This window comes from Hirundo rustica, chromosome W (assembly GCF_015227805.2).
Source record: "Hirundo rustica isolate bHirRus1 chromosome W, bHirRus1.pri.v3, whole genome shotgun sequence".
In the NCBI taxonomy this organism is placed as follows: Eukaryota; Metazoa; Chordata; class Aves; order Passeriformes; family Hirundinidae; genus Hirundo; species Hirundo rustica.
In genome coordinates, this window is record NC_053487.1 from 553,142 (window position 1) to 580,583 (window position 27,442).

The 27,442-nt window shown below is 43.9% G+C and overlaps 1 protein-coding gene across 1 annotated transcript in view; it reads left to right on the plus strand.

Annotated features, from left to right (window-relative positions):
• The window catches only part of LOC120764944 (ras GTPase-activating protein 1-like), a 133,283-nt gene that overhangs the window by 27,588 nt on the left and 78,253 nt on the right, over positions 1-27,442 (plus strand). The window contains exons 6-8 of the mRNA XM_040089119.2: positions 522-553; positions 20,837-20,889; positions 21,758-21,908. Coding sequence (XP_039945053.1) covers positions 522-553; positions 20,837-20,889; positions 21,758-21,908 — 236 coding nt within the window. The remainder of the gene's footprint in view (positions 1-521; positions 554-20,836; positions 20,890-21,757; positions 21,909-27,442) is intronic.

Below are 27,442 nucleotides of genomic sequence, written 5' to 3' on the forward strand. Positions count from 1 at the left end.
GGAGATGATTTAGTGGACAAAAACACCCACCACATCCTCCCACATGCTTTTTTTTTTTCAAAGTAATTCACCATTGCTTTGGAGTCTTGATGATGTCTGCTTTGCAGCATATGTATATTGCTATCAGTAGAGTTTGCTTTACCTGTTCTCACATCTATATCAGGATGTGAATGGCTAAATTGAAATGGTAGGGTAAGAGTATCTAACTATAAATTTCTACATTAGTGGTTGAAGTTCACAAAAGTTGAAATTTAAGTTACCACGTGTAAAGAAGTACTTGAAGAGTGACAGAAACAAACCTTTGAAATAATCATAATAATTATGGCTGAATTTCCACTGAATTCCAGTGAATGAATTTGAAAACCTCTTTACATGAATTGTGCAATTAGCCATCTAGTTGAAAAATGTCTTGAACTTCTTAATGTTGTTTATTTCTACAGAAGGTCTTAACCTATGAAGTTTACTTTTTTAAACTCAAGCATACTGTTGTCATGCACTTAATATGTTAATTTTCCTATTAGGGAAGAGAAGAAGATCCACATGAAGGCAAAATGTAAGGATTTTTTTGGTTTTTATTAAAAGCAGATCATAAAACAACTGTTTGTAAACTTAAGCTATGAGATTGGGAAGGTGAACCAAAGTTGAACTTGTTTTTTATTCTTAAGACTTCTAGCTGTTGAAGTTGCATAGGTCATTGTCATGAAGTCTTGTATTAGTTATGCCTAATGTTAATGGGTTTTGCAGTGAAAATCTTGAATGAGTCTCTGTGATCACTTTACCTAGAATATATTCAATGGAGGATGTGGTGTTTTCTGATTTGTGGGGATTTTTTATACACATACAGTTTAGCTTAGAGGTAACCTTTTTTCAGGTCTGCCCAACTCTAAGTGCAGGAGAGGGATCAAAGTATCATTTAGAGGAATGATAGTACGGGGAGGCAGGGATTTCTGTAAATATTCAATAGCTAGGGATTTTCCTGTAAAGGTAATATAGATAGCAAGTTAAAACTAGAGTTCTTTTTTTGATGTGTAAGAGGCTTTCTTTTACACAAAATCACAGATTCATTAAGATTAGAAAAGACCTCTAAGATCAAGTCCAACCATCAACCCAGCAGCACCACCATATTCACCACTAAACCATGTCCTCAAGTGCCATATTGATACATTTTTTGGACACTTCCAGGGATGATGACTCCTCCACTTCCTTGGGCAGCCTGGTCCAATGCCTGACCACCCTTTCCATAAAGAAATTTTTCTTAATATCTAATCTAAACCTCCCCCGGTGCAACTTTCCCTTTAAGGCCCTAGTTTGGTCCCATTTTGGGCTATTTCACTGAAACATTTGAGTTGGAAAAGACCTCTGAGATCGAGTCCAGCCTTTGACTGATCACCATCTTGTCAACTAGACCAGAGCACTAAGTGCCACATCTAGTCTTTCTTGAACACCTCCAGGGAGGGTGACTCCCACCTCTCTGGGCAGCCCATTCCAATGTTTAACAGCCCTTTCTATGAAGAAATTTCTCCTTATGTCCAACCTGAACCTCCCCTGGCACAGCTTGAGGCTATGTCTTCTTGTCCTGTCACTAGTTACCTGGTAGAAGAGGTCAACCCCCACCTGGGCTGCAACCTCCTTTCAGGTAGTTGTAGAGAGCGGTAAGGTCTCCCCTGAGCCTCCCCTTCTCCAGGCTAAACAACCCCAGTACTCTCAGCCACTTGTCAGAGGGCTTATTCTCTAGACCCTTCACCAGCTTTGTTGCCCTTCTCTGGACTCACTCCAGCACTTCAATGTCTTTCTTGCAGTGAGGGGCCCAGAACTGCACATGGTATTTGAGGTGTGGCTTCACCAGTGCTGAGTACAGGGGGGCAAATCACTACCCTGGTCCTGTGTCTTGGTTTGAAAGACAGGTATCTACTAGGGAGGGGCAGGTCCTCTCTAGGAATAGAGGATTGTCCTGGTTTAGGGCAAATTTGGGAGAAAACCCCTGAATGGGGTCCCTCCGGGGAGCAAACACAAACAGCCCCTCCCCCCAACCCATCCGGTAAAGAACTTCCTCAGAGAAAAGTGGAAAAAACTATTTTACTTAGCAAACAAAGTGCATACAAGTATAAAGAATGAATAATATGAAACAATAAGACCTCTCATTCTGGAGTGAGATGGTAAATTGAGAAAGTTCTTGCCGTAGGTGTAGCGCAGCTCTCTCTCAGTCTTTTATCAGTCCCAGTCCCTCCGGCGCTGCTGGAAAATGCTGAGGTTCAGGCCCCGATGGGCCGCAGGTGCAAGCCCCCAGTGATCCCCTGGGTTTTTTCAGTCCAGAGCAGGTTTAAACAGTTCCAAGAAAAAAAGGAAACAAAACAGTCCAGGGAACTTCTCTGCCCTAGCTAGCTGAAACTGTAATAGACTCTGAACACGAAGAAAAGTTCCAATAGGAATTTATTACATTACAGCAGGCAAAGCAAAGGCAAATATAGCGCTGGACGGCAGGGGAGTCTCGCTCCACTAACTGCCGTGAATTGGTAGATTTTTCAGTCTTGCTTTTATCTTGCTTCTTTCCTCCGATGATGTATGTGTGACGTGTTGCTGGGAGGGTCTCTTTCTGTCCCTCGGTGGTCGCAGAGATGAAGGCTGTAGTTGTAAGCTGGAATTCCTGAAACTTAAAGCTGATTAAGCAAGTAGAGAAGGAATGAGCAAGGGTCTGTTTGCCTATCAGCTTAGATAGTGACATAGTAACTTCCTGTTATCTTGAGTTATTTGATCTCCAGTGAACAAAAAATAGTTAATGTTTATCACAATTCCCCCATTTCTCTTGTTCTTACTTATTTTTGTTCACTGTATCTTTGCAGTTCTTGTCTAGCTAACTCTAAAGTTTCTAAATTTTCTTCTTGAGGTATCTGATCATATTTAGTCCTAAGAAGCATAAGATGTGCTGCTTCCAGCCGGCTTTTCACTATAGTAATCAGTTTATTAAATATACATGGTCCAAAGGTAAGCCCGAGTGCCACTAGAATTACTGGCCCCGCAATAGTAGAAAGCAGTGTGGTTAACTAAGGGGAGTGGTTGAACCAGTTTTCATACCAATTTTGATGGGCTTCATTTTCTCTTTTCCGCTGTTCTATCTGCTTCCTTAGTTCATTCATAGTATTGATTACTACTCCTGTGTGATCTGCATACGAACAGCATTTTTCTTTTAGCGCTACACAAAGGCCCCCTTGTTGTAAAAACAGCAGATCTAAACTCCTTCGATTTTGTAATACTACTTCTGACAGTGATCTTACTGATTTTACTAACCCATCAATTGCTTTTTCTATTTTACTTAAATCTTCATCTACAGAGATTCTTAGTGCTCTAAATTCTTTCTGTTGGTTGACTAATGAGGTTATCTTTGTTCTAGCTCCTACTCCTCCTACAGTTAGAAGAGTTGCTATAGTCAAGGCGGTGAAAGGTTCTCTTCTCATGAGGTGGTGTTCTGGGGTTGTGTGCTGTTTAAGGACATAATCTTTTGGATGATAAGTAATTTTTGGTATAATAGTTACTTGAATACAATAGTCATGGGTGTGATTGAAAATTTTTAAAGATAAACAGGGAGTAATTCCTATACTCTGGCAAACCCATCGAGTATTGGGAGCTGGGAGCAACCAATCTGCTTTTTGTTTTTGCTTGGGGTTTTTCACAGTGATGTTACACAAATGTTCTCTATTAGGGGGAACAGTACCCACACACTGTCCCTGTCCGGTTACTTGAGAGAGTGTTACTCCTTGAGTACTTTCTTTAGTCTTTTTCCAAAGGCATTCTTTTGGATTAGTCCCATTTATTCTTCTTGCTTTAGCCATTACCTCAATGGCTTCATAAAAAGGAGGTCGGATGTTATAGCAAAGCCAGCATTCTCTTGTTAAATCAGGGTTTGTTCTATTTAGAATGCCATAACTAGCTTGCATTATTTTCCACAGAGTACCATATTTAGAGGCTTCTTCAGGGGCATCAGCCTGAGGCACTGTTAATTCTCCCGATCCCCTGCTATTTGCAGTGTTTGTCCTGCTCTGCCTTACTAATAGTACTGGGTTTGGTCCTACACTTCCCCCCCCCCATCTCTGGCGAATGGGGAGCGGGTTCCTTCTTTATTTGGATGATATTCCCCCTATCTCTCCCGGGTTCCCAATGTCTAACTCCCCAATTTTTACCTAATAGCCATTCTTGTTTCTCTGGTTGGGTGACATTGAGATAAACAAACGAGCAGTCCCCTATATAGGTTATTTCTCCTGAAGGACCCCTCCATGGCTTTGTGCATCCTGCTGGTCTAAAGTCTGCTTGCAAATATTTATCATGCCCTCCCCTGGGTGTCCAGTCAGAGGCGATTGTTTCACAGCCCCAATATCCACAAAAATATTCCCCAGGATAATTACAATATCCTTTACCGTGATTTGAGCTTGGGCACATGTAAAATCCCGTTAGGTTCAGTGTTTTTCCACAATGATCTATGTTGGTCAGAGCACACAATTCTACTCTGAAACTGGGTGCTCCTACAGTAGTTACAGTTTGCAAAATCTTATTGTCATCCCATCGCCATAGTGACCATTTAAAGGGTTGGTGTGGTAGATTGTCTAGGGCATTAATCCCTCTCAAGTATAACATCAGCAAAAGAAAAGTAATCGGCTGGGTCACGTGGTGAGCATCATTGGGGGCATAGGAATGGGAGTATATCTGAGGATTGTTCCATTTCATAGACTGCAACCTGTCTCTCTGCCCAGGGTCTTTGCTCTTATTCCTATTCCTGAGGCAATTCCTCAAATATTGTTTTGTTGTCCTACCCTGGGGTTTCTTTCCTCCACAGCTTTTTACCCCTCTGCCTTTCCCGTCGACTCGGTTGCCTCGAGCCACGGGGGGTACTATCTTCTCGGCAGCAGGGATATTCTTCAGGAGGTCCCCGGGGGCGACTCTGTTGCCTCTTGACATAGGAATCTCAGTTCCGATACTTAACCGGGGGTGTATCACACCGGATTCCCTTTAGGCGTGTGTGGCAGGTGCAGTCAACAATTTCAGCTATGAACGGGATGGGTTCATTAGGGTGATAACAATAATATTTTGGTTTAATCTCTAATGCAAAAATCTTCCACTACTCTTTTGATTCTTCTACTAATCCCTCATATTTAACTTTATATTCTAGAATCCAATCAGTTATGTTCCGCTGCAATACCCAACAGGGGCTGCAAATTCCTCTAGGGGGGGTCCTCGCCTACAATGACTCCACCACCTGTCCCCACAGATTTTACAAATATAACAAACAAAAGGATAACAATTGCACTCTGGGTCTCTACACCTTATCAGAGTTACAAATTAATTTTTCCTCTGTGTAGTGTGGTTCTGGTGCATATTCTACACGGTGTCCATTCATTGACGATCTCTCCTCTGGATCCGTAACTTCAGGTCTCCAGGATTGCTTGTCACCTGCCACTCAGGAGTCGGTTTGCTCACTGGCCTTTTAATTCTGCTAGCATGGGTCCATCCCTTCTCTGCTGTTCTGACTGCAGTATCTGTAGTAAGCAATACAAGGTAAGGGCCCTCCCATTGTGGGGCCAAGGTTGCTTCTTTCCAGGACTTTATCATTACCCAATCTCCTGGTTGCACCTGGTGCAGTTTTAAATCTAGTGGGGGTCTCTGAGCTAACCTTCCCTTTTTCCATAGATTTTCCCTATATTTCATTAGGCTGGTAATGTATACATTCATATTTTGATCCCTCAACTTTGGATGATCTTGCGGTTCCTCTATATTGTAGGGCATTCCATACAACATTTCAAATGGAGATATTCCCATATCCGATCTAGGTTGTGTCCGGATATTTAGCAATGCTAATGGTAGGCATTTTACTCATGACAGTTTGGTCTCAATCACGAGTTTGGTCAATTGTTTTTTAATTTCCCCATTCATTCTTTCTACTCTTCCTGAACTTTGGGGGTGCCAGGGGGTGTGATAATCCCATTGTATTCTCATTATTGCCATGGTTTCTTTAATTATTTTGGATGTAAAGTGAGGGCCTCTGTCCGAGTCAATGGTTTCTGTGACCCCATATCTGGGAATAATCTGCTCTAATAGGGTCTTGATCACTGTTTGTGCCGTTGCTTTTGCCGTAGGGAATGCCTCTACATAATGGGTTAGGTGATCTACTATTACCAATAGATATTTATACCTCCCAGTCTTTGGTAACTCAGTAAAGTCTAGTTGGATGTTAGCAAATGGCCGGTATGCTGTAGGTCGTCCCCCCATTAAGGTTTTTCTTAAATTGGCCCTATTTACCTTTAGGCAGGTAACGCACCCCCTCACTACTTGCTTTGCCAAGTCATCTGCCCCAATACACATATGTTTGGTGGCAAATTGATCTACTAATGCTTGTGCCCCCCAATGTGTTTTGCTATGTATTCTCCTCATAATATCCATAGCTATGGATTTAGGCAGTACAGTTCTATTATTCTCTGGAAGTTGCCATTCCCCTTCTGGGTCTTCTCTCAACCCCATTCTTTTCATTTTCTCTTTTTCTTGCATAGTAAAGCTATATATCTTTTGCAAATTCCCTCTGCTCTCACGCTCTTTTCTTTCAGCCTTCGGATCTTCCTGGGGGGTAGATTGTGACGTCTGCAAAGCAGCCCTTCTTGCTTCCTGATCTGCTGCATTATTTCCCCTGCTTTTAAAATCCAATCCCTTTTGATGCCCTTTCAGGTGAACAACAGCAATTTTCCTAGGTCCCCTCAAGGCCTTCAGCAGTTTCCTGATTAGATCCTGGTGAACCAGGTTTTTTCCCTGGGAGTTTATCAACCCCCATTCTTCCCATATTTTTCTAAAAGTGTGTATAATCCCATAGGCATATTTTGAGTCAGTATAGATGGTACCTGATTTATCTTTTAACAACTGCAATGCCCGCAGTACAGCATAAAGTTCACAGGCCTGTACCGACCAAGATCTACTTAGAGGGCCTGATTCGATAACTGCAAGTCCTTCTCTTGCAACTATTGCATAGCCAGAGACCCTTTTTCCATTAATTACTCGCGATGAGCCATCTACAAACAACCTATCCCCCTCTTCTAATTCTTCTTCATCCAAGTCTGGTCTTATTTTGGTTTGTTCTTCTATGGTAGATAAGCACTCATGGGCTAATCCATCCTCACTTGGCCTTCCATATAAGAATTGGGCCGGATTTTGTAAGGCTGTAACCTCCAGGGTTAATTTTGGGGAGTCTAATAGAATTCCCTCATACTTCAAGAGTCGGGCATCCGTTATCCATTTTTCTGCTTTTTGTTGCAAAATTCCCCGGATATTATGAGGGGATAATACTCTCAGTTCCCCGTTGAAAGTGATTTTATTAGCCTCTTCCACAAGCAAGGCGCAGGCTACTAGAGCTTGCAAACATGTAGGCCAACCCCTGCTTACAGGGTCTAACAGCTTAGATAAGTACCCAACAGGTTTTTTTTTCCCAGCCCATTCCTGGGTCAGTACTCTATAAGCTGTCCCACTATCTGTGTTTACAAATAGATAAAAGGGTCTCTTCAGATCGGGTAGGCTCAACACAGGGGCATTGACCAAATCATGCTGCAGAGCTTTCAGATGCTTGTCATCTTTCTCATCCCATTTCACTAGCCCTCCTTGGCTCAATTTCTCATATAAAAACTTAACCTTGGTGCTATAGTTCTCAATCCACTGTCGGCAATACCCCATGAGACCTAACAACTGCCTAATTTGCTTCTTGCTCTTTGGAGGCGGTATGGATAGTATCCCCTTTACTCTTTCAGGGTCTATTTTCTTTTCCCCCTTCCTTAGGTAATGCCCAAGATACTTTACTTCTTCTTCTACGAATTGTAGTTTTGCCTTAGATACTTTGAGCCCCTTAGCACTCAGAAAGTTGAGTAATCTAATGCTTTCTGCCCGTACTTTGTCCTCTGTTTCCCCAGCAATCAGGAGGTCATCTACATATTGGATAAGGGTCACTCCTTCTCCAGTCTGATATTCTTGCAAAATCTGTTCTAAAGCTTGTCCAAACAAATTAGGAGATTCCGTAAACCCCTGGGGGAGCACGGTCTACTTTAGCTGCTGTTTCTTATGAGTGACTGGGTCTTCCCATTTAAATGCAAAGTAATCCCTACTCTTCTTGTCTAGAGGACATGCCCAGAATGCATCTTTAAGGTCAATTACACTATAATATTGTTTTTCGGGACTAAGTCTGCTTAGCAGGGTGTAAGGGTTGGCTACCACCGGAAAACGAGCTACTGTCCTTTTGTTTACTTCTCTTAGGTCATGCACTAACTGGTATGATCCATCTGCCTTTTTTATTGGCAAAATGGGGGTATTAAAAGGAGACATGCAAGATTCTAATAGTCCTTTGCTTAGTAGCCTCTCAATCTCGGGCTTCAACCCATTCTTTCCCTCTGGGGAGATGGGGTACTGTTTAACCCTTATCGGTGTCTCTGGATCTTTAATGATTACCGAGAAGGGGGGTATATTTAACCTTCCTACACTATCAGGAGTGTACTATACTTCTGAGTTAATTTTTTCCTCATCCTCTACCCTCAAGGGACAGAGTTTTATTTTGATTTCCTCATTTACTACTTCTATATTAATACCCATTTCTATAATTAAGTCTCTCCCTAACAAATTATAATCTGCTTCTGGTACCAGCAGAAGGTTCCCTATTCCCATTTTGGACCTCGATTCCACCAGTACATTCTTAATAACAGGGACTTCAAAGGGCTCCCCCTTTGCCCCTACCACTTGAGCAGTTTCCTTTGATATCTTACATCCCTCCGGTAGTACCTGGACTGTCGATCGCTCAGCTCCAGTATCTACTAAAAACTCAAATTCCTGCTGCTGAGGACCTATTTTTAATTTTATCAAGGGCTCCTGATGTTTCCGTGTCCCCAGCAAATGAAGCCCCTGACTCCGTCAGTCCTCTTTGAAGACTCTCTCATCCCTGAGCCACTTCCTGCAGTTTCTCCGAAAGTGTCCTTTATTTCCACAGTAGAAACATACGCCTCCATCCTTTTTCTCTACCCGGGGAACCCCTCCCCCATTTCTCTGGGCCACTTGACTTGTTTTGGGAGGGGCATCAATTCTCCTAGTTTCTCTCACTGCTGCCACCATCATTCTTACTTGTCTCTTGTGACTCTCTTCATCTCTCCTCACATATACCTTCTGTGCTTCCCTCAATAGCTCATCCAGGTCTCTATCTTGCCAATTATCTAATTTTTCTAACTTCTTTCTGATATCTTCCCACGATTTAGCCACAAATTGTGTTTTTAGTAGTGCTTGCCCTAACGGTGTCTCAGGATCTAAGCCCGAGTACATCTGCAGGTTTTTTCTCAAGCGTTCTAGCCAATCCGTAGGTGTCTCCTCCTTTTTCTGTCTCTCATTAAATGCTTTGTTGATGTTCTGCCCCCTAGGCACCGCTTCCCGGATCCCCTGTACTATTATCCCCCTCAGATCCTGCATATTGATTCTGTGATCCTGCTGCTGATGATTCCAATTGGGATCCTGCAAAGGCCACTTGGTGTCTGCTAAAGGTCCTTGTGCATGTTGTGAATCTCATATCTGCATCCTTGCTCGTCTAATCATATTTTTTCCTCGGCCGTGAAGAGAATATTTAATATGGCTTGCAACTCGCCCCAAGTATAAATACTGCGTCCCAAAAATTGGTCCAGTCTCTCGGCCACTCCTAAAGGATCTTCCAGGAGGCTCCCCATCTCCCTCTTAAATTCCCGAACATCCCCAGAACTCAAAGGTACTGAAACAAACCCTATCGCTGGGTGAGGTCCCTGGCCCCCCCCCACAGGCATTTCTCTTAGGGGATATAGGTTATGCTGTCCAGCCCGACCTCGGGTTATGGGTCCCTGCACTTCCTCGGGGGGCTCGGGATTACTCCCTGCTTCCTGAGGCTCCATTGGAGGTGCATCTGGAATCTGGGGGTTCTGAGGGGGTATGTAAAGAGGTGGGAGTAGTAAGGCTTCTTCCTCTTTACTCCTGTCTTTCTTTCGTCCTCCCTTGTTGAGGGGAAACAGGAGCACTTCACCCCCAGGTCTTGTAACCCATACATTAGCATATTCACTTTCTTCCTGACTAAAGGGAATTTTAGTGTTTACCCACAAGTTGAGTTTTTGCCTCACCCAATCTTCTGATGATCCAAAAATAGGCTAAAAAATATTCCAGGAAATCTCCTTTCTACCCCATACTACCACACAATAATGGATCATTTTAGCTTTATCTTTACCCCCTGTGTTAGGGTAATGTTTCCAATTGTCTAATATGAACCCCAGTGGGCTATCTGTTTTATGGGAGTAGAGGGCCTGCTCTTCCCCTGTCCCATCTTCTGGAGTGCCCTCACACAAGCGTGGTGCGGAAATCACTCGCTTCCCCTTGTTCGTGGCTCACGCCCTCTCGGGCAATGAGAACCGCACTACTGAGGGTCCACAATCGCTTGGAAAATCCGAGCTGCCGGTTCTCCTCTCACTCACACACACACTCGCAGCACTCCAGGATACCCGATCCAGACCGAACGGAATCTTCCACACAGATACTCACGCGTCTTGCGTCTTCGTCCGGACCTTTGTGCACAAAGTTTATAGGGTCTGCCGGCTTCCTTTGCCTAATGCTTTGAATTTAGGTTCGTCGGTCCAACCGAGACAGGAATCGGGTCTACCAGGGCCGCCGACTGATCGGCGGGGCGCTCCCCCAGGCAGAACCAAAAGTCCTATCTTGCAGGTGGATCCGAGTCACGGCACCAAATTGTAATAGACTATGAACACGAAGAAAAGTTCCAATAGGAATTTATTACATTACAGCAGGCAAAGCAAAGGCAAATACAGCGCTGGACAGCAGGGGAGTCTCGCTCCACCAACTGCCGTGAATTGGTAGATTTTTCAGTCTTGCTTTTATCTTGCTTCTTTCCTCCGATGATGTATGTGTGACGTGTTGCTGGGAGGGTCTCTTTCTGTCCCTCGGTGGTCGCAGAGATGAAGGCTGTAGTTGTAAGCTGGAATTCCTGAAACTTAAAGCTGATTAAGCAAGTAAAGAAGGAATGAGCAAGGGTCTGTTTGCCTATCAGCTTAGATAGTGACATAGTAACTTCCTGTTATCTTGAGTTATTTGATCTCCAGTGAACAAAAAAATAGTTAATGTTTATCACAATTCCCCCATTTCTCTTGTTCTTACTTATTTTTGTTCACTGTATCTTTGCAGTTCTTGTCTAGCTAACTCTAAAGTTTCTAAATTTTCTTCTTGAGGTATCTGATCATATTTAGTCCTAAGAAGCATAAGATGTGCTGCTTCCAGCCGGCTTTTCACTATAGTAATCAGTTTATTAAATATACATGGTCCAAAGGTAAGCCCGAGTGCCACTAGAATTACTGGCCCCGCAATAGTAGAAAGCAGTGTGGTTAACTAAGGGGAGTGGTTGAACCAGTTTTCATACCAATTTTGATGGGCTTCATTTTCTCTTTTCCGCTGTTCTATCTGCTTCCTTAGTTCATTCATAGTATTGATTACTACTCCTGTGTGATCTGCATACGAACAGCATTTTTCTTTTAGCGCTACACAAAGGCCCCCTTGTTGTAAAAACAGCAGATCTAAACTCCTTCGATTTTGTAATACTACTTTTGTAATACAGTGTAGCAAAAAAAGAGCAGTGCTGAAGAAGCTGTGACAGCTGGACAGGGCTGGCCCAGCTTCAGCAGGGCAGGTGAAGGAGCTCAGAATTCCTGGGCACACGAGCAGATGATGGTAGATTTCCCAGGACCAGACTTTCTGGTGACAGTGTACTTCCGCAGCAAGCAGCAGCCTGGCCTCCTCTCTCCGATGCCGGGAGCAAGAAGAGCCAAGCTGCCCCCAGCTCTGTCCTTTTCCTGCCCCAAAACTCACTTGATCTTCCCCCTCCCCGGCCACCTCTTTTGTGTTGGTCAAGCACCATCTAAGCACCAGTAGTTAGTCTCCTAGTGAGTAATTGAAAACCGATATAGTCACAGACAAAAACCCTCTAACTAATTAAAGTTAGAAAGTGGTATGTTTATTCACCAGCAGGTGGCACGGGAGTCATCTCCGAAAGGTGTGGCCGCCCCAACAAGGCTCTTTGCTCTCTATTTATTTTCCAAGATCTTACATACAATACATATGCATAACCCCAGCACCTCCCATCCCCGCTCTGTATTAAAATGAGGCTATTAGTCCTTCACGCGTGCGCAATTCTTCTCTTGAATTGGGTCGGTGATCTTGAATTGGGTCAGTAGTCTCAAAGGATGAAGTCAGGAGAGTCTTCATCAGGTCTCTGTGACCCTCTGGCACGATCCAAGGTGCCCTGCTTCGTGATTGATTTGATACCAAGTCCAGGTGCTGGCCATTGTTCTTAGTGGTTTCAATCTGTTCTTATGACGGTTCACTTACTCCACTTTTTCTATAAACAAGCTCATAACATAACAGTTAGCTCTATCTTGGGCATCTAATAATTATTAACCTCCCCGGGCCCCAGGAAGTAGTTCTGAGTCTAGGTCTGCTTCGGATAGGACCAGGAAGTGGGGGAAGGCATGCTTCCCCCACCCCCCATCACCAGCAAGGCTTTGAAATTCGACACCGTGAGTCACAGCCGAAGGAGACAAAATCTGGGCAAAGATATTAACCCCTTCCCTCCTCAATGGAAGACAGAGTGATTTAAAACATAGAGCATGAAACAGTCAGTGAAAGAAATGATAAAAACTATTGGAAGAAGGGGTTGAGGAAGTGGACATTTTTGGCTGGACTTCTCTGGTGTAAACTATGGAAAAATGGACTATTTCTTGTAATATATTAATGCTGTTTGGGGGAATTCTGGTTCTAGTCAAAAGTTGTGGACTGATCTGAGATTTAATTGAGAATTTTGAACAGAGTAAGCCCTTCTCTCCTAGGGTAAAAAGGAGGTCTCTATTTCTTTTGAGATAGAGATGATTTTAGAGATAGAAGAAGAGAATATTTGTTTTATACTAGAACTTACATCTTGATCAATATAAATTGCTTCTTACCCTTAGCTAAAATCTTACCTCTTTAAAATCATGTTTCACTAGCAACTCATGGGGTAAAATTTTATAAGGAAAAAAAAGGAACAAACCCAACTCCCAACATCCTGCTGGCTACAATATTCTTGATACAGGCCAGGATGTCATTGGCCTTCTTGGCCACCTGGGCACATGCTGGCTCATGTTCAGCCAGATATCAACCCAGGCTGTAGTGCTGCATGGGGTTGTTTTGACCCAAGTGCAGGACCTGGCACTTGGCATTGTTGAACTTCATACTGTTGGTCTTGACCCATTGATCCAGCATGTCCAGATCCCTCTGCAGAGCCTTTCTACCCTCCAGCAGATCAACACTCCAACCCAACTTGGTGTCATCTGCAGACTTACTGAGGGTGCACTTGATCCTTCCATCCAGATTATAAATAAAGATATTAAACAGGACTGGCCCCAACACTGACCTTGGGGAACACCACTAGTGACTAGATACAAACTGTCTGTAACACCATTCACCACCACTCTCTTGGCCGGGCCATCCCGACAGTTTTTTACCCATCAGACATGGGCTTCAGCTTCTCCATGAGAATGCCATGGGAGACAGTATCAAAGGCTTTGCTGAAGTCCAGGTAGACAATATGCACAGCCTTCCCCTCATCCACTAGACAGGTCACCTGGTCAGAAAAGCAGATCATGTTGGTGTGGTGGTTTCAGGCAGATTTTGGGAGAAACCCTCCCACGGGCCCCCCCCCCCCCTCCCCCAACCGGTTCGGGAAAAGACTTCCTCAGAGAGAAGTGGAAAAAACCTGTTTATTAAACAGGCAAAGCACTCCCAGCACAATACCTGATGACAAGAGCTTCGTGCCGCTTACGGAGGGATAACAAACTTAAAGAAAGTCTCCTCTTGAAGATCGTCACTGTGCTCCACCGCTCCGTCTCCGCTGGCGTTGGGAGAGAAAAGGAGATGTGCAGGGCTGGTCTTGGTGGGGTGGTTCCCCTGTGGAGGCCCCCGGTGCTTTTCCCAGGTCCTTAGTCCGGAGAGGTTGGAACAGTTCCGAGGAGAGGGCAACAAAGAAAAAAAGGAAGGAAAAAGAAAAAGAAAAAGAAAAAAAAAAGCAAAAAGCTTCAGCTATTCTACAGCGTCTAACAACGCTAGCACTAAACTAACTAACTGCCGGGGAAAAAAAACAACAGAGCTTCTTTCATCTTGCAGTGTTCCAACTCCCCCACTTCAAGGTCACTCCGATGAGCAGAGTTTTCCTGGGGAAAAACAAATGGCGCTTCCCTTCCCCTTTGCACCCAATAGATGATTGGGGGATACACAGTCACCCCAGGACATCTTCAACCCCTTATCCCCATATCGTCGACTTACAGACAGAACCAATGTATATTCCACATAAAACTTCCATCCATTCTCCCCACAAAAAAAAAAAAATACAAGCAATACCCGTCATGCTCCTGTCACGTTCCACACTGAGCCACTGAATCCAGGCCCCAGGCTGCAGGGCAGCAGGATTCCTCTCTCACTCACTCATACCTTCAACACTTGCTCATACTTTCAACACTTAACACATACCCTCTCACTTACACATTTCCTTCTATTTCATTCTGTGTGGTTTAATGTACAGACAATGGCAATAGCGTTTAGCAGACAGTGATGTTTATAAATGATTCTCACCCAACAATCAGATCTCCCTGAGGTACACATCATGTTGTTCCATCTTTCTGCATTATCCACCATGTGCAACCTGGTCCCTGAGCAAAGACAACCCCACGAATGGGTTTGTCTGTACTTGAGGCAGACTTGATCCACCCTGTCTTCCCTAACAGACCTCTGACATGCACCACTGGGACTTTATCTCCATCTATTGTATGCAGATGCTCAGCCTGGGCGGGGCCTGCTCAGTTGGTGGAGCCTCGGGTGTTGACCAACCAGGTGGCCTTTGCCAAATGCTGCTCCCAATTCTTGAAAGATCCCCCACCCAATGCTTTCAACTGGGTTTTTAACAATGCATTGTGCCTCTCCACTTTGCCTGCAACAGGTGCATGGTAGGGAATATGGTACACCCACTCAATGCCATGTTCCCTAGCCCAGGTGTTAATAAGGCTGTTCTTGAAATGAGTCCCATTGTCTGACTCAATTCTCTCGGGGGTACCATGCCTCCACAGGACTTGCTTTTCAAGGCCCAGGATGGTGTTCCGGGCAGTAGCATGGGGCACAGGGTAGGTCTCCAGCCACCCCGTGGTGGCTTCCACCATTGTGAGCACGTAGCGCTTGCCTTGGCGGGTTTGGGGAAGGGTGATGTAGTCAACCTGCCAGGCTTCCCCATACTTATACTTGGACCATCGCCCGCCATACCATAGGGGCTTCACCCGCTTGGCCTGCTTGATGGCAGCACACGTCTCACAGTCATGGATAACCTCAGAAATACTGTCCATGGTTAGATCCACCCCTTGGTCTTGGGCCCACTTACAGGTGACATCTCTGCCCTGATGGCCTGAGGCATCATGGGCCCATCGAGCTAAAAACAACTCTCCCTTGTGTTCCCAATCTAAATCAATCTTTGACACTTCTATTTTTGCTGCCCAATCTACCTGCTCGTTGTTTCGATGCTCCTCATTAGCTCTACTCTTGGGGATGTAGGCATCTACGTGGCGGACTTTCACAGGTAGTCTCTCTACCCTGGTAGCAATGTCTTTCCACTCCTCAGCAGCCCAAATTGGTTTCCCTCCACGCTGCCAATTAGCCTCTTTCCACCTCTTCAGCCATCCCCACTGAGCATTGGCTACCATCCATGAATCGGTATAGAGGTAGAGCCTCGGCCACCCCTCTCTTTCAGCAATATCCAAGGCCAATTGAACAGCCTTGAGTTCTGCAAGTTGACTTGATCCACCCTCTCCTTCAGTGGCCTCAGCAACCTGTCGTGTGGGGCTCCACACGGCTGCTTTCCACTTCCGGTTCATCCCTACAATACGACAGGAACCGTCAGTGAAAAGGGCATAATGCGTCTCCTCTGCTGGCAATTGGTTGTATGGTGGAGCCTCTTCAGCCCGTGTCACTTGCTCTTGTTCTTCATCTGTGAGGCCAAAGTTTTCACCCTCAGGCCAATTGGTAATTATTTCCAAAATCCCAGGGCGATTCAGTTTACCCATACGGGCGTGCTGTGTAATAAGAGCAATCCACTTGCTCCATGTGGCATCAGTGGCATGATGGGTGGAGGGAACCTCCCCTTTGTACATCCATCCCAGCACAGGCAGTCGAGGTGCCAGGAGGAGTTGCGTCTCTGTACCAATCACCTCCGAAGCGGCTTGAACTCCTTCATAGGCTGCTAAGATTTCCTTCTCAGTTGGGGTGTAATTGGCTTCAGACCCTCTGTAGCTTCGACTCCAAAATCCCAGTGGCTGGCCTCGAGTCTCACCAGGCACCTTCTGCCAAAGGCTCCAGGACAGGCCGTTGTTCCCGGCTGCTGAGTAGAGCACGTTCTTCACATCTGGTCCGGTCCTCACTGGGCCAAGGGCCACTGCATGAGCGATCTTCTGCTTGATCTGGGCAAAAGCTTGTTGCTGCTCAGGGCCCCAGTGGAAATCATTCTTTTTGCGGGTGACCAGGTAAAGAGGGCTCACAATCTGACTATACTCGGGAATATGCATCCTCCAGAAACCTATAGCACCTAGGAAAGCTTGTTTCTCCTTCTTATTGGTTGGTGGAGACATTGCTGTAATCTTTTTGATGACATCAGTAGGAATCTGCCACCGTCCATCTTGCCACTTTACTCCCAGGAACTGGATCTCATGAGCTGGTGCCTTAACTTTACTCTTCTTGATAGCGAAACCGGCTTCCAGGAGGATCTGGATGATTTTCTTTCCCTTCTCAAACACTTCTGTTGCTGTGTTCCCCCACACAATGATGTCATCAATATACTGTAGATGTTCTGGAGCCTCCCCCTTTTCTAGCGCAGTCTGGATCAGTCCATGGCAGATAGTGGGGCTGTGCTTCCACCCCTGGGGCAGTCAGTTCCAGGTGTACTGCACTCCCCTCCATGTGAAGGCAAACTGAGGCCTGCATTCTGCAGCCAAAGGAATGGAGAAAAATGCATTGGCAATGTCAATTGTGGCATACCATTTTGCTGCCTTGGACTCCAGCTCGTACTGGAGCTCCAACATGTCTGGCGCGGCAGCACTCAGTGGTGGTGTCACCTCATTCAATGCACGGTAGTCCACAGTCAATCTCCATTCTCCTTCAGATTTACGCACAGGCCAAATGGGGCTGTTGGAGGGTGAGTGGGTTTTACTAACCACCCCTTGGCTCTCCAGCTCTTGAATCATCTTATGGATGGGAATCACAGCATCTCGAGTTGTCCTATACTGTCGGCGGTGCACTATAGAAGTGGCAATTGGTACCCGTTGTTCATGTACTTTCAGGAGTCCTACTGCAGATGGATTCTCGGACAGTCCAGGCAAGGTGTTCAATTGCTGGATGCCCTCTGTCACTACAGCCGCTATCCCGAATGCCCACCTGTGTCCTTTCGGGTCTTTGAAATACCCACTTTGGAGGTAATCCATGCCCAAAATGCATGGGGCCTCAGGCCCAGTCACAATAGGGTGTTTCTTCCACTCCTTTCCAGTTAGGCTCACATCTGCTTCCACCAAAGTAAAATCTTGTGATCCCCCTGTCAAGCCAGCAATAGAGACAGATTCTGCCCCTACATGTCTTGATGGCATTAATGTGCACTGCGCACCAGTATCAACCAAGGCCTCATAGTCTTGTGGTTCAGATGTGCCAGGCCAACGAATCCACACAGTCCAAAATACCTGCCTCTACCTGGCTAGAGGCAGGGCCCCTCTAAGCCTGGTTATCCTTCTTTCCTTGAGCATATGTCTTAGAGGTTCCTTCAAGGGGGTCGGACATGTCATCATCATCATACCTGGCAGTTCGGCTACGGGCAACTGGAGCCGCTTCCCTTTTGGTGGAACTCCCTCTTTGAGTCTTGACTTCCTTCAATTCACGCACCCGTTGTGCCAGGGCAGCCGTAGATTTTCCATCCCATCTGTTCATATTTTCTCCGCAATCCTGCAGGAAGAACCATAGCTCAGCATGTGGAGTGTACCCTCTCTCCCTACCTGGGGAGCGTCTACGTTGGGTACCAGAACCTCTGATCTGTACTGCTGAGATTTGGAGAAGGTCCTCTCTAATCTCCTCCCTGAGTTTCTTATGATTCTCATCTATCTTATCCTCTAGTTTCTGTAGACGTGTTTCCACAGCTGCGATTCTGGCGTGTGTTGGGCCATGCACAGCATCTGCATATGCTCGGAGCTTCTTCGCCATATCAAGCACCGTCTCCTCCATGTCCTCCCGCTTCATTACTGCTAAAGCAGAAGCGTATTCTAATGGCCCGGGTCGTATAAGTTTTCGCCACATCACAGATGTACATGATACCAAGTCTGGGTTCCTAGTGTTTATGTCATCTGAGAAGACCATCTCTGCCACTGCCATTTCTCTCAAGCGTTGAATCCCTTGTTCTATGGTCTTCCATGGGGTTTGCTGCATATAGAGATCATCTGCACACAAATATTTTTCTGCCACACTTCCTAGGACCCATATCCAGAGACTGCAAGGACTAGCATCTCTCATCATCTCTTGGTCGATGACTGGATCATGTGACAGGGATCCCAGATGCCTCGCTTCAGTGCCGTCCAGAGTTGTAGCCTCGCCTGCAGCATCCCAAAGACGGACTAACCAACTAATTATAGATTCATCAGGTTGTCGCCGGTAATCTTTTCTTAGGCCCCGAAGGTCCTTCAGGGAAAAGGAATCAATATTGGCTTCGGATCCTGTGCTAGAAGCTTTTGCTTCTGATTTTGGTGAGGGTCCTTCTCTTGGGTCATCATCGTCCACTGGTCGATCGGTTTTGAGTGTGTGCTTCTTTGCCGGAGCAACTGCCAGGGGCTTAGGCTTGCTGTCTGGTTTAGCTGCCGACTCAGGCTCAGGTTCTAGTTTAGCTGCTGGCTTCAGAACTGGGGTGTTGGCTGTAGCCTGAGTGACTGGGGTGGCTGTTGATTTGTATCCCTTCCCCCCTGCCTCTGTCTGCTGCCCTACAGTCTCTAGCAATGTGCGATAAGCATATGCCAGGGCCCAGCTTACTGCAGCCATCTTTTCCCCCTTAGAGCCATCATGGTACCTCTCTTTCAGGTATTTCCCCAGCTCCACTGGATTCTGAATTTGTTCCCGTGGAAAATCCCAGACTACAGGGTCAGAGAATTCCTTGAGGAGTTGGCCCATATCCTCCCATTCTCCACACCACTCAGGATTTCCTCTGCCTGGGTCAGGAGTTTCATCAGCCCATCTAGAAATCTCAGCCCATATTCTAGAGAAGCTGCAGACTGTATAGAGGAGGCTTACCAGATGACATACCAGAAAGATGGTCTCTTTAACACTCAGGGGAAACTCAACATTCTCCAGCAATGATTTAACCGATTCAGAGGAGAAGAAGGAAACGAAAGACTGCAACGCTTCATCCTCTGCTCCTCCTCCCACAAACAGGGTGAATAACCATAACCATGACCCATACATAGTAGGAAAAGATCTCAGCACCTTTATAAACTTCCTACAAATTATTATCATTAAACCAAGGCCAATAGCTACTCTAATCCGTGTCCCTCTACTGTAAAAACTGCGTATTAGTGACAATATTGGGGCTATCTCTGGATATGCAAATAAACCTAAGGACCACAAAGGTATTAAGACCTCAAAGAAGCCTAAGGATCCAAAACACATCAAGGCCCCCACCCCAAGAGACATGAGTTCAAGCAGCATAGTTACTGACTGCTAAATACTAATCAGTACAGGGTTTTTCCACTCTCTTGAGCCCCATGTTTGGGAGCCAGGAAGTTTGTGGTGGTTTCAGGCAGATTTTGGGAGAAATCCTCCCACGGGGCCCCCCTCCCCTCCCCCAACTGGTTCGGGAAAAGACTTCCTCAGAGAGAAGTGGAAAAAACCTGTTTATTAAACAGGCAAAGCACTCCCAGCACAATACCCGATGACAAGAGCTTTGTGCCGCTTACGGAGGGATAACAAACTTAAAGAAAGTCTCCTCTTGAAGACAGTCACTGTGCTCCACCACTCCGTCTCCGCTGGCGTTGGGTGAAAAGGAGATGTTCAGGGCTGGTCTTGGTGGGGTGGGTCCCCTGTGGAGGCCCCCGGTGCTTTTCCCAGGTCCTCAGTCCGGAGAGGTTGGAACAGTTCTGAGGAGAGGGCAAAAAAGAAAAAAAAGGAAGGAAAAAAAAAAGGGGAAAAAAAGGAAAAAAAAAAAGAAAAAAAAGCTTCAGCTATTCTACAGCGTCTAACTACGCTAGCACTAAACTAACTAACTGCCGGGGGAAAAACAACAGAGCTTCTTTCGTCTTGCCGTGTTCCAACTCCCCCGCTTCAAGGTCACTCCGATGAGCAGAGTTTTCCTGGGGAAAAACAAATGGCGCTTCCCCTCCCCTTTGCACCCAATAGATGATTGGGGGATGCACAGTCACCCTAGGACACATTTAAAAAATGCCTTTAGTCTCTAAACACATTTGGATTTGCACATCTGCTTTGTGTTGGAGACCTGTACTCAAGTTTATATAGATGCAGATATTTGTTTTTCATTCTGTTGGTAGAAAAACAGAATTGCTGAATAACATAACAGTTTCTTATATTATCTATGTTTACTAGATATTTTTTAAAGCAGAGATTAATTCATCTGTAGCAGAGATTAATTCATAGATGTCAGAGCCTTAGTTGTCATAACTACTAAAAAAAGAGCTGATAGTCTTGCTTTGTAATTTTTCTCCTTGTCTTAAAGATGGTTCCATGGGAAGATCTCCAAACAAGAAGCTTACAGTTTGCTGATGACAGGTACTTTTATTTCAGATGGAAATACAGTGGTAGGGGAATGAGCCAAATTAATCCTTTGAGACTGCAGGAAAACCTGGTAGTTGTTTTTGGTTTTTTTTTTTCTGTATGAACATATGAGCATCAGATCTGTGGTTGCTACTACATTGGAAAAAACCTCATGGCTGATCATTGAGGGGTTTTTTAATGTTCTCAAGTAAAGTTAGTTTCAGAATTCTGATTGAAATAGCTAATTTAAACAAAAAAATATTGTAATATACATAAATATATCTTGGGCTTCATTAAAATACTGAGGAGAAAATACTGTTCACAGAATCACAGAATATTCTGAGTTGGAAGGAACCCACAAGGATCATTGAGTCCAACTCCTGGCCCTGCACAGAACCATCCCCCAAGAATCACCACGTGCCTGAGAGTGTTGTCCAAACACTTCTTGAACTCTGGAAGGCTTGGTGCTTTTATATACTTATGGGAGAATGTATTAAACTTTAGTCTCCTCATAGAGGAAATAATTTTTAGAATGAAAACATCAAGATTTCAGACTCATACTGTCAAATAACAAACCTTAAATATGAGAACAAAAATTTTTAGTTTTTTTGAAAATATTGTCAAAACTCATATTCACACCATATGCTCTTGTAAAGGGGTGACAAAAGTTTGGGATAGGTTGTCACCTACAGCCAAATGATTTGGCATTAACTTTGGCAGTTTAATACTACTTCATCCTTTTTTCGGGAAGAATGGGGATCACTGTTGGAACTTAGACTTTATCCTTTAAGTGTGCAATTCTTGCTAATTTGTACAGAAAGAACTTTGGTAAGAGATCATAAGTGACCCTAACAGTTAATAATGCTGTATTATATCTTTTCAGTTGGTCAGGTGTGCAGTTTTCTTGTGAGGCCTTCAGATAATACACCTGGTGATTACTCACTTTATTTTCGGACCAGTGAAAATATTCAGCGCTTTAAAATATGTCCAACATCAAGCAATCAGTTTATGATGGGAGGCAGATATTATAATAGGTAAGTTTTAATAGTTGTGTCTATTTTACAGTTCTGTAAGGAACTTGTATTATAAATTGCTGATAACTTACTGATATGATTATAAAGTTTCAGTGTTTCTTAAGGATATACTATGAGTTTTAACTAACTTGCTTAGTAATTCTGGGAACTGACAGTGGTCAGAAATTAGATTTTAGGCTCCAGGCAGTAGCTTGAAGCCTGTGGAAAAAGCCAAGTACATAACTTTCTCGCTTGGGCTTGGGAAATCATAAGGAGGAACCCAAAACTATCCTTGCAGATATCTTCTTCGTCACCTGGTGTTTTTCCAACTTGTTTAGGGTAAGGATATTTACTGAGAGGCATTGGTCTGAAACAACCAATAATATTCATTGTACTGAAACACTGGATAAAAGATCTTGTCTTTCAATAAACCTTTGCTATAATGCCCTCCGAAGGAACCGGAGTTTTATGTATCGTTATTTGAGCCGTCCCGAATGGTAACAATAAGTAATTAGTTGTAACCAAGTACATTCTAAAAGCTTTCAAAAGCTTAGGTGTAACTTGTTTTTTTTAAGTATTTTTCTTTTTCTGTAAATTATTTTCTTTACCTTATACATTGGATTATGACATGTAATTAGGAGAATGCTGTGTTGTCTTGGAAACTACTATTTATAATAGGGAGTTTTGTGTATACGAAAGAGGAAAATTAAAATGTTAGTTTTATTGGAGACATTCAGTAGGGATTTTGAAGTATAAACAATAGAAATGGGTAGTGACAACAAAGGGGAAAAATGCCTTTATTGTTGAAAAAAGTCATTAAATAATCACCTTAAAATATCTGAATATATTGGTCAGAAATACAGATAGTGAAAACTCACCTTTCTCTCTTGAATGAGGCCATTGCCTGTCATACAATCAAAATTTGCTGGACTTGTTCACCTAGAACCAGGGCATTCTTCATCCCAATAGAGAATTTCTCTCAATTCCAGCTTGGCTTCTGAGTGGATAGAGATCCAGCAACTGCTCTGACCAAGAAAATGTTGAGGTCTCCTAACTAAGAAGTTCAGTGGACTTCTTCATATGATTTCAAATGGACAATGGTTTGAGACAAAGCTTCTAGTTTAGTTGAATGTTTTGGAAACTTACTAATATACTCTTAGGCTCAAATTCTGTCCAATTCATATTTACTGACAGTTGATAGACTTCTTGGAAGTTCAAACATGCAGGATAATGATGTGAAATGGAGGTGGCAACTGCCCCAAATTATTTACCATAAGATATACTGCAGATGGCAATAAATGAGAAGCAGAAAAAAAAAGGAATAGCTTTCTGTGGGCTTCTTAATTCTTGTACTGGTTTATTTGTTATGGACTCTGGAAGAAGGAAGTCTAAATATGTGAAGGCTAAGGTGGATTGTTGTATGAAACAGTCAGAATTTGCTGAAAAGCATCAAATGACATTAAATTCAGAACAGAAATATAGGAAGTATGAGTTTATGCAAGATAATTAAATGATTTATGAGCATTTCTTGGGGCAGAGAGAACATCTGTGTTTATTCTTTATCAAAAAATGTAGAGTTTTTCTTCAAGGTGAAAAACTAGAGGTTGAAGGTGTGCTGCTTCTTTAAATGCTATGTGTTAAACAGTTTTCATTGATCTTTTTTATAAGCTAATTCTTTAATGCTCTGAAGGTATCTGCTTTAAATCCGATACTAGTATTAGACTAGAACTTTTAAAAAATCATCCTTGGTAGTAGTGTTGTTTCTCTTGAATATTCTTCTCTTGATGCTTTAGTGATTTTAAGTGGGGATTAAAAAATGGATAAAATAAAGCCAATCTTCTTATGCAGAGTATTAATTACAATTATAGTCACAAAAATTATAGAACAAAGTTTTCCATACAAAAGTAACAGCCTGAAGAGTAGTTAAGAAACCAACTCAAAAGTTGACTGTTGTTTTATTTTCCAGGTAATGTAAATATCCAGACATGGGACTGGAACCCATATAAGCAATGCTATGTATCAGACTATGTTCCAAAAGCCAGCCAATGCTATTTTGGGTGATCATGGCAAAAAATTCCTGGGTACATCTTGGGTATCTAGTGTTCTGTGAGGCATAGGAAGACTACTTTTTCTATTAACCTTCTCCATTTGCATGTTCACCCACTATTCTGCATATAAATTGCTCAAAACTTCTATTGATGAGTATAACAGACCATATTTACACTCATATGGAAATTTGCTTTCCTTATTTCTTATATCATCTCTACAAAACAGTCTGTAGTCTTTTAGTTGTCTATTTGAAGGTCCTAATATATAGTAAATGTGAAATACATATTGAGTGAATTATTTTGACTAGATATTGAAATAGTATTTTTCCATGGACTTCAGTAAAGCATGTAACTTTTGTGATCTTTATGTTTATTCCATGGACAAGATAGGTGACTACTGGGGTACTTACAACTAATGAGGCCACACCTTGGATACTGTGTTCAGTTCTGGGCCCCTAACTACAAGACACACATTGAGGTGCTGGAGTGTGTCCAGACAAGGGCAACGAAGCTGTGGAGGGGTCTGGAGCACAAGTCTTATGAGAAGTGGCTGAGGGAATGGAGGTTTAGCCTGGAGAAAAAGAGGATCAGGGGAGACTTTATTGCTCTCTACAACTCCCTGAAAGATTTTAGCAAGGTGAGTGTTGGTGTCTTCTCCCAAGTAAAAAGCAATAGGGCAACAGGAAATTTCCTCAAGTTGTTCCAGGGGAGGTTTAGATTGGATATGAGGAAAAAATTCTTCACCAAAAGGGTTGTCAAGCATTAGAAAGGGCTTCCCAGGGCAGTGGTGGAGTCACTATCCCTGGAGGGATTTAAAAGCTGCGTAGATGTGGTACTTAGGGACATGGTTTAGTGGTGGACTTGTCAGTGCTGGATTAATGGTTGGACTTCATTATCTTAGAAGTCTTTTCCAACCTAGATGATTCTATGAATATCTACTTTTTCATGCAAAAATTGGCAAAGTTGGTTGGGGGGGCAAAGGGGCATGATGGTGGGACAGGAGGGGACTTGATTTTACTAACTGCATATCATGAAATCTCAAACAGAAAATATATGCTTACTAGCCTGTGGCATCACCATCCTGAACATACTCTGTTTCATTTCATCTTAGAAACTAAGCAGCTTTAGGCCCAGTTAGTACTGGATGGGGGACTGCTTGAGAATACTGAGTCCAGGTGTTGTAGGCTTCTAGAAAAGTGCCATGAAGATGATAGATTAGAGTATCTGTCCTTTGAGGACAAGTGGAGAGAGGTGGGACTGTTCAGCTTTGAGAAGAGAAGGTGGTGGTGGGGAATCTTATCACTCTGTATAAATACCTGATAGGGAGGGAGCAAAGAAGAGAGAAACTTTGTAGTGATGGCCAGTGTGATGGTGATCAAACACTGGAAGAGAATACTCAAAGAGCTTGGAGTCTTCATCCTTAAAGACACTCAAAACATTACTGAACAAGGTTCTAAGCAATCTGTTATACCTTTTTTGAGATGGGGACTTGAACTAGGTGATCTTGAAAGTCACTTGCAACCTCAAAAATTCTGTGAATAGCTCCCCTGTTTTACAGTTGAGTTTCTTTTGTTTGTTTTTGTTTATGATGTGGTTTTGTTATGGGAGGGTGTGGGTTTTTTGGTTTTGTTTTTTGTTTTGGGGTAGGTTTTGGAATTTGCGTTTTCTTGGGTGAGTGGGGTTGGTTGGATTTTTTTGTTTGTTCCAGCTGGAAGGGTCCTACAACAATTATCTAGTCCTGGTCTGACCAAAAGTTAAAGCATATTACTAAGGGCATTGTCCACAGACAGGCATGGGACATCAACCACCTCTCTGGGAAAAGCCTGTTCCACTGTTTGACCACACTCTGGGTAAAGAAATGCTTCCTAATGTCAAGTTGGAACCTGCCCTGGCACAACTTTGAACCCTTCCCACGTGTCCTATCACTGGATCCCAGGGAGAAGAGCTCAGCACCTCCCTCTCAACTTCCCCTTCTCAGGAAACTGTAGAGAGCAATGAGGTCACCCCTCAGCCTCCTTTTCTCCAAACTAAACAAATCCAGTGTCCTCAGCCACTCCTCATAGGACATTCATTCCAGCCCTTTCACCAGCTTTGTTGCCCTTCTCTAGACACATTCAAGGACCTTCACATCCTTCTTAAATGGTGGGGCCCAGAACTGCACACAATACTCAAGGTGAGGCTGCTCCAATGCTAAATACAGAGGGATAGTCACCTCTTTTAACTGTCTGGTTATGCTACGTTTGATGCACCCCAGGATGTGGTTTGCCCTCTTGGCTGCCAGGGCTCACTGCTGACTCCGATTGAGCCTGCTGTCAACCAGCACCCCCAGATCCCTTTCTGCAGGGCTGCTTTCCAGACAGAGTTTACACACTAGTTGAGCTTTGGCCTTCAATTCAATGTCTTTTCCCTTCATAGGCAAACAAGGGCTCTGTAATTTTTCTGTGAAGCCTGACCTCAGTTCCAGAAATCATACAATTTTTTTTCCCTCTGAGCTTGACAAGGACTTCCCTTTTCAGCCAAGCTGATCTTCTGTCCCATTTGCTTGACTTGTGATACACTGGAATTACCTATTCCTGTGCTTTTGAAAGGTGGTTCTTAAAGACCAACTAGTACTCATGGACCCCTAAGCCCTCAAAAGCAGATTCCCAGGGGATACTGTTAAGTAGCTCCCTGAATAGCCTAGCTTTCTCGCTTGAAGTCCAAAGTAGCAACTCTGCTGTCCTTTTTTTCTCATTACATTGAAAAGTTTAAACTCAACCATTTCATGATCACTGTGGCCATGACAGCCACCTACCATCATATCTCCCATGAGTCCTTCTCTATTTGCAAACAATAAGTCTAGGATGACATCTTTCCTAGTTGGCTCTCTGAGTATCTGTGACAAGAAGTTATCTCCTACAAACTTTAGGAATTTCCTAGCGTTGTTACCACAATATGATCTTCCCAATTGATGTCAAGGAAGTAGAAAACACCCATAAGGATAAGGGCTACTGATGCAGAGATTTCTCCTAATTGCCTATAGAATAACTCATCAGTGCTATCATCCTGTCTAGGAGATTGATAGTAGACATCTACTCTGAACAGCTGCTTTGTTTTCCATCCCCCAAATCCTCCCCCAGAGTCTCTCAGCCACATTATTGTTAATTGTAAGGACTGTACAGTCCCCTTTAAATACAGTGCAACTCCACCTTGCCTGCCCTGCCTATCCCTCCTGAACAGCCTGTAGCCCATCATCCCAGCACTCCAACTGTGGGACTTGTTCTACCAAGTCTCATGAATACCAATGATATTGCCACTCTGGGAACTGACCAACACTTCCAGTTCATCCTATTTGTTTCTCATACTGCATGTGTTGGTGTACAAGCATTTTAGATGGGGTCCTAAGCCCTCAGTGCTCCCTGGAACAGCATAAGTGTTCCCGTTAGCATTGCCACCCTCAGGTGATGCCATGACAACGCTTGGCTTACCTTCATCTCTCCTGTTGGTATCCCCTTCCTACATTGATTG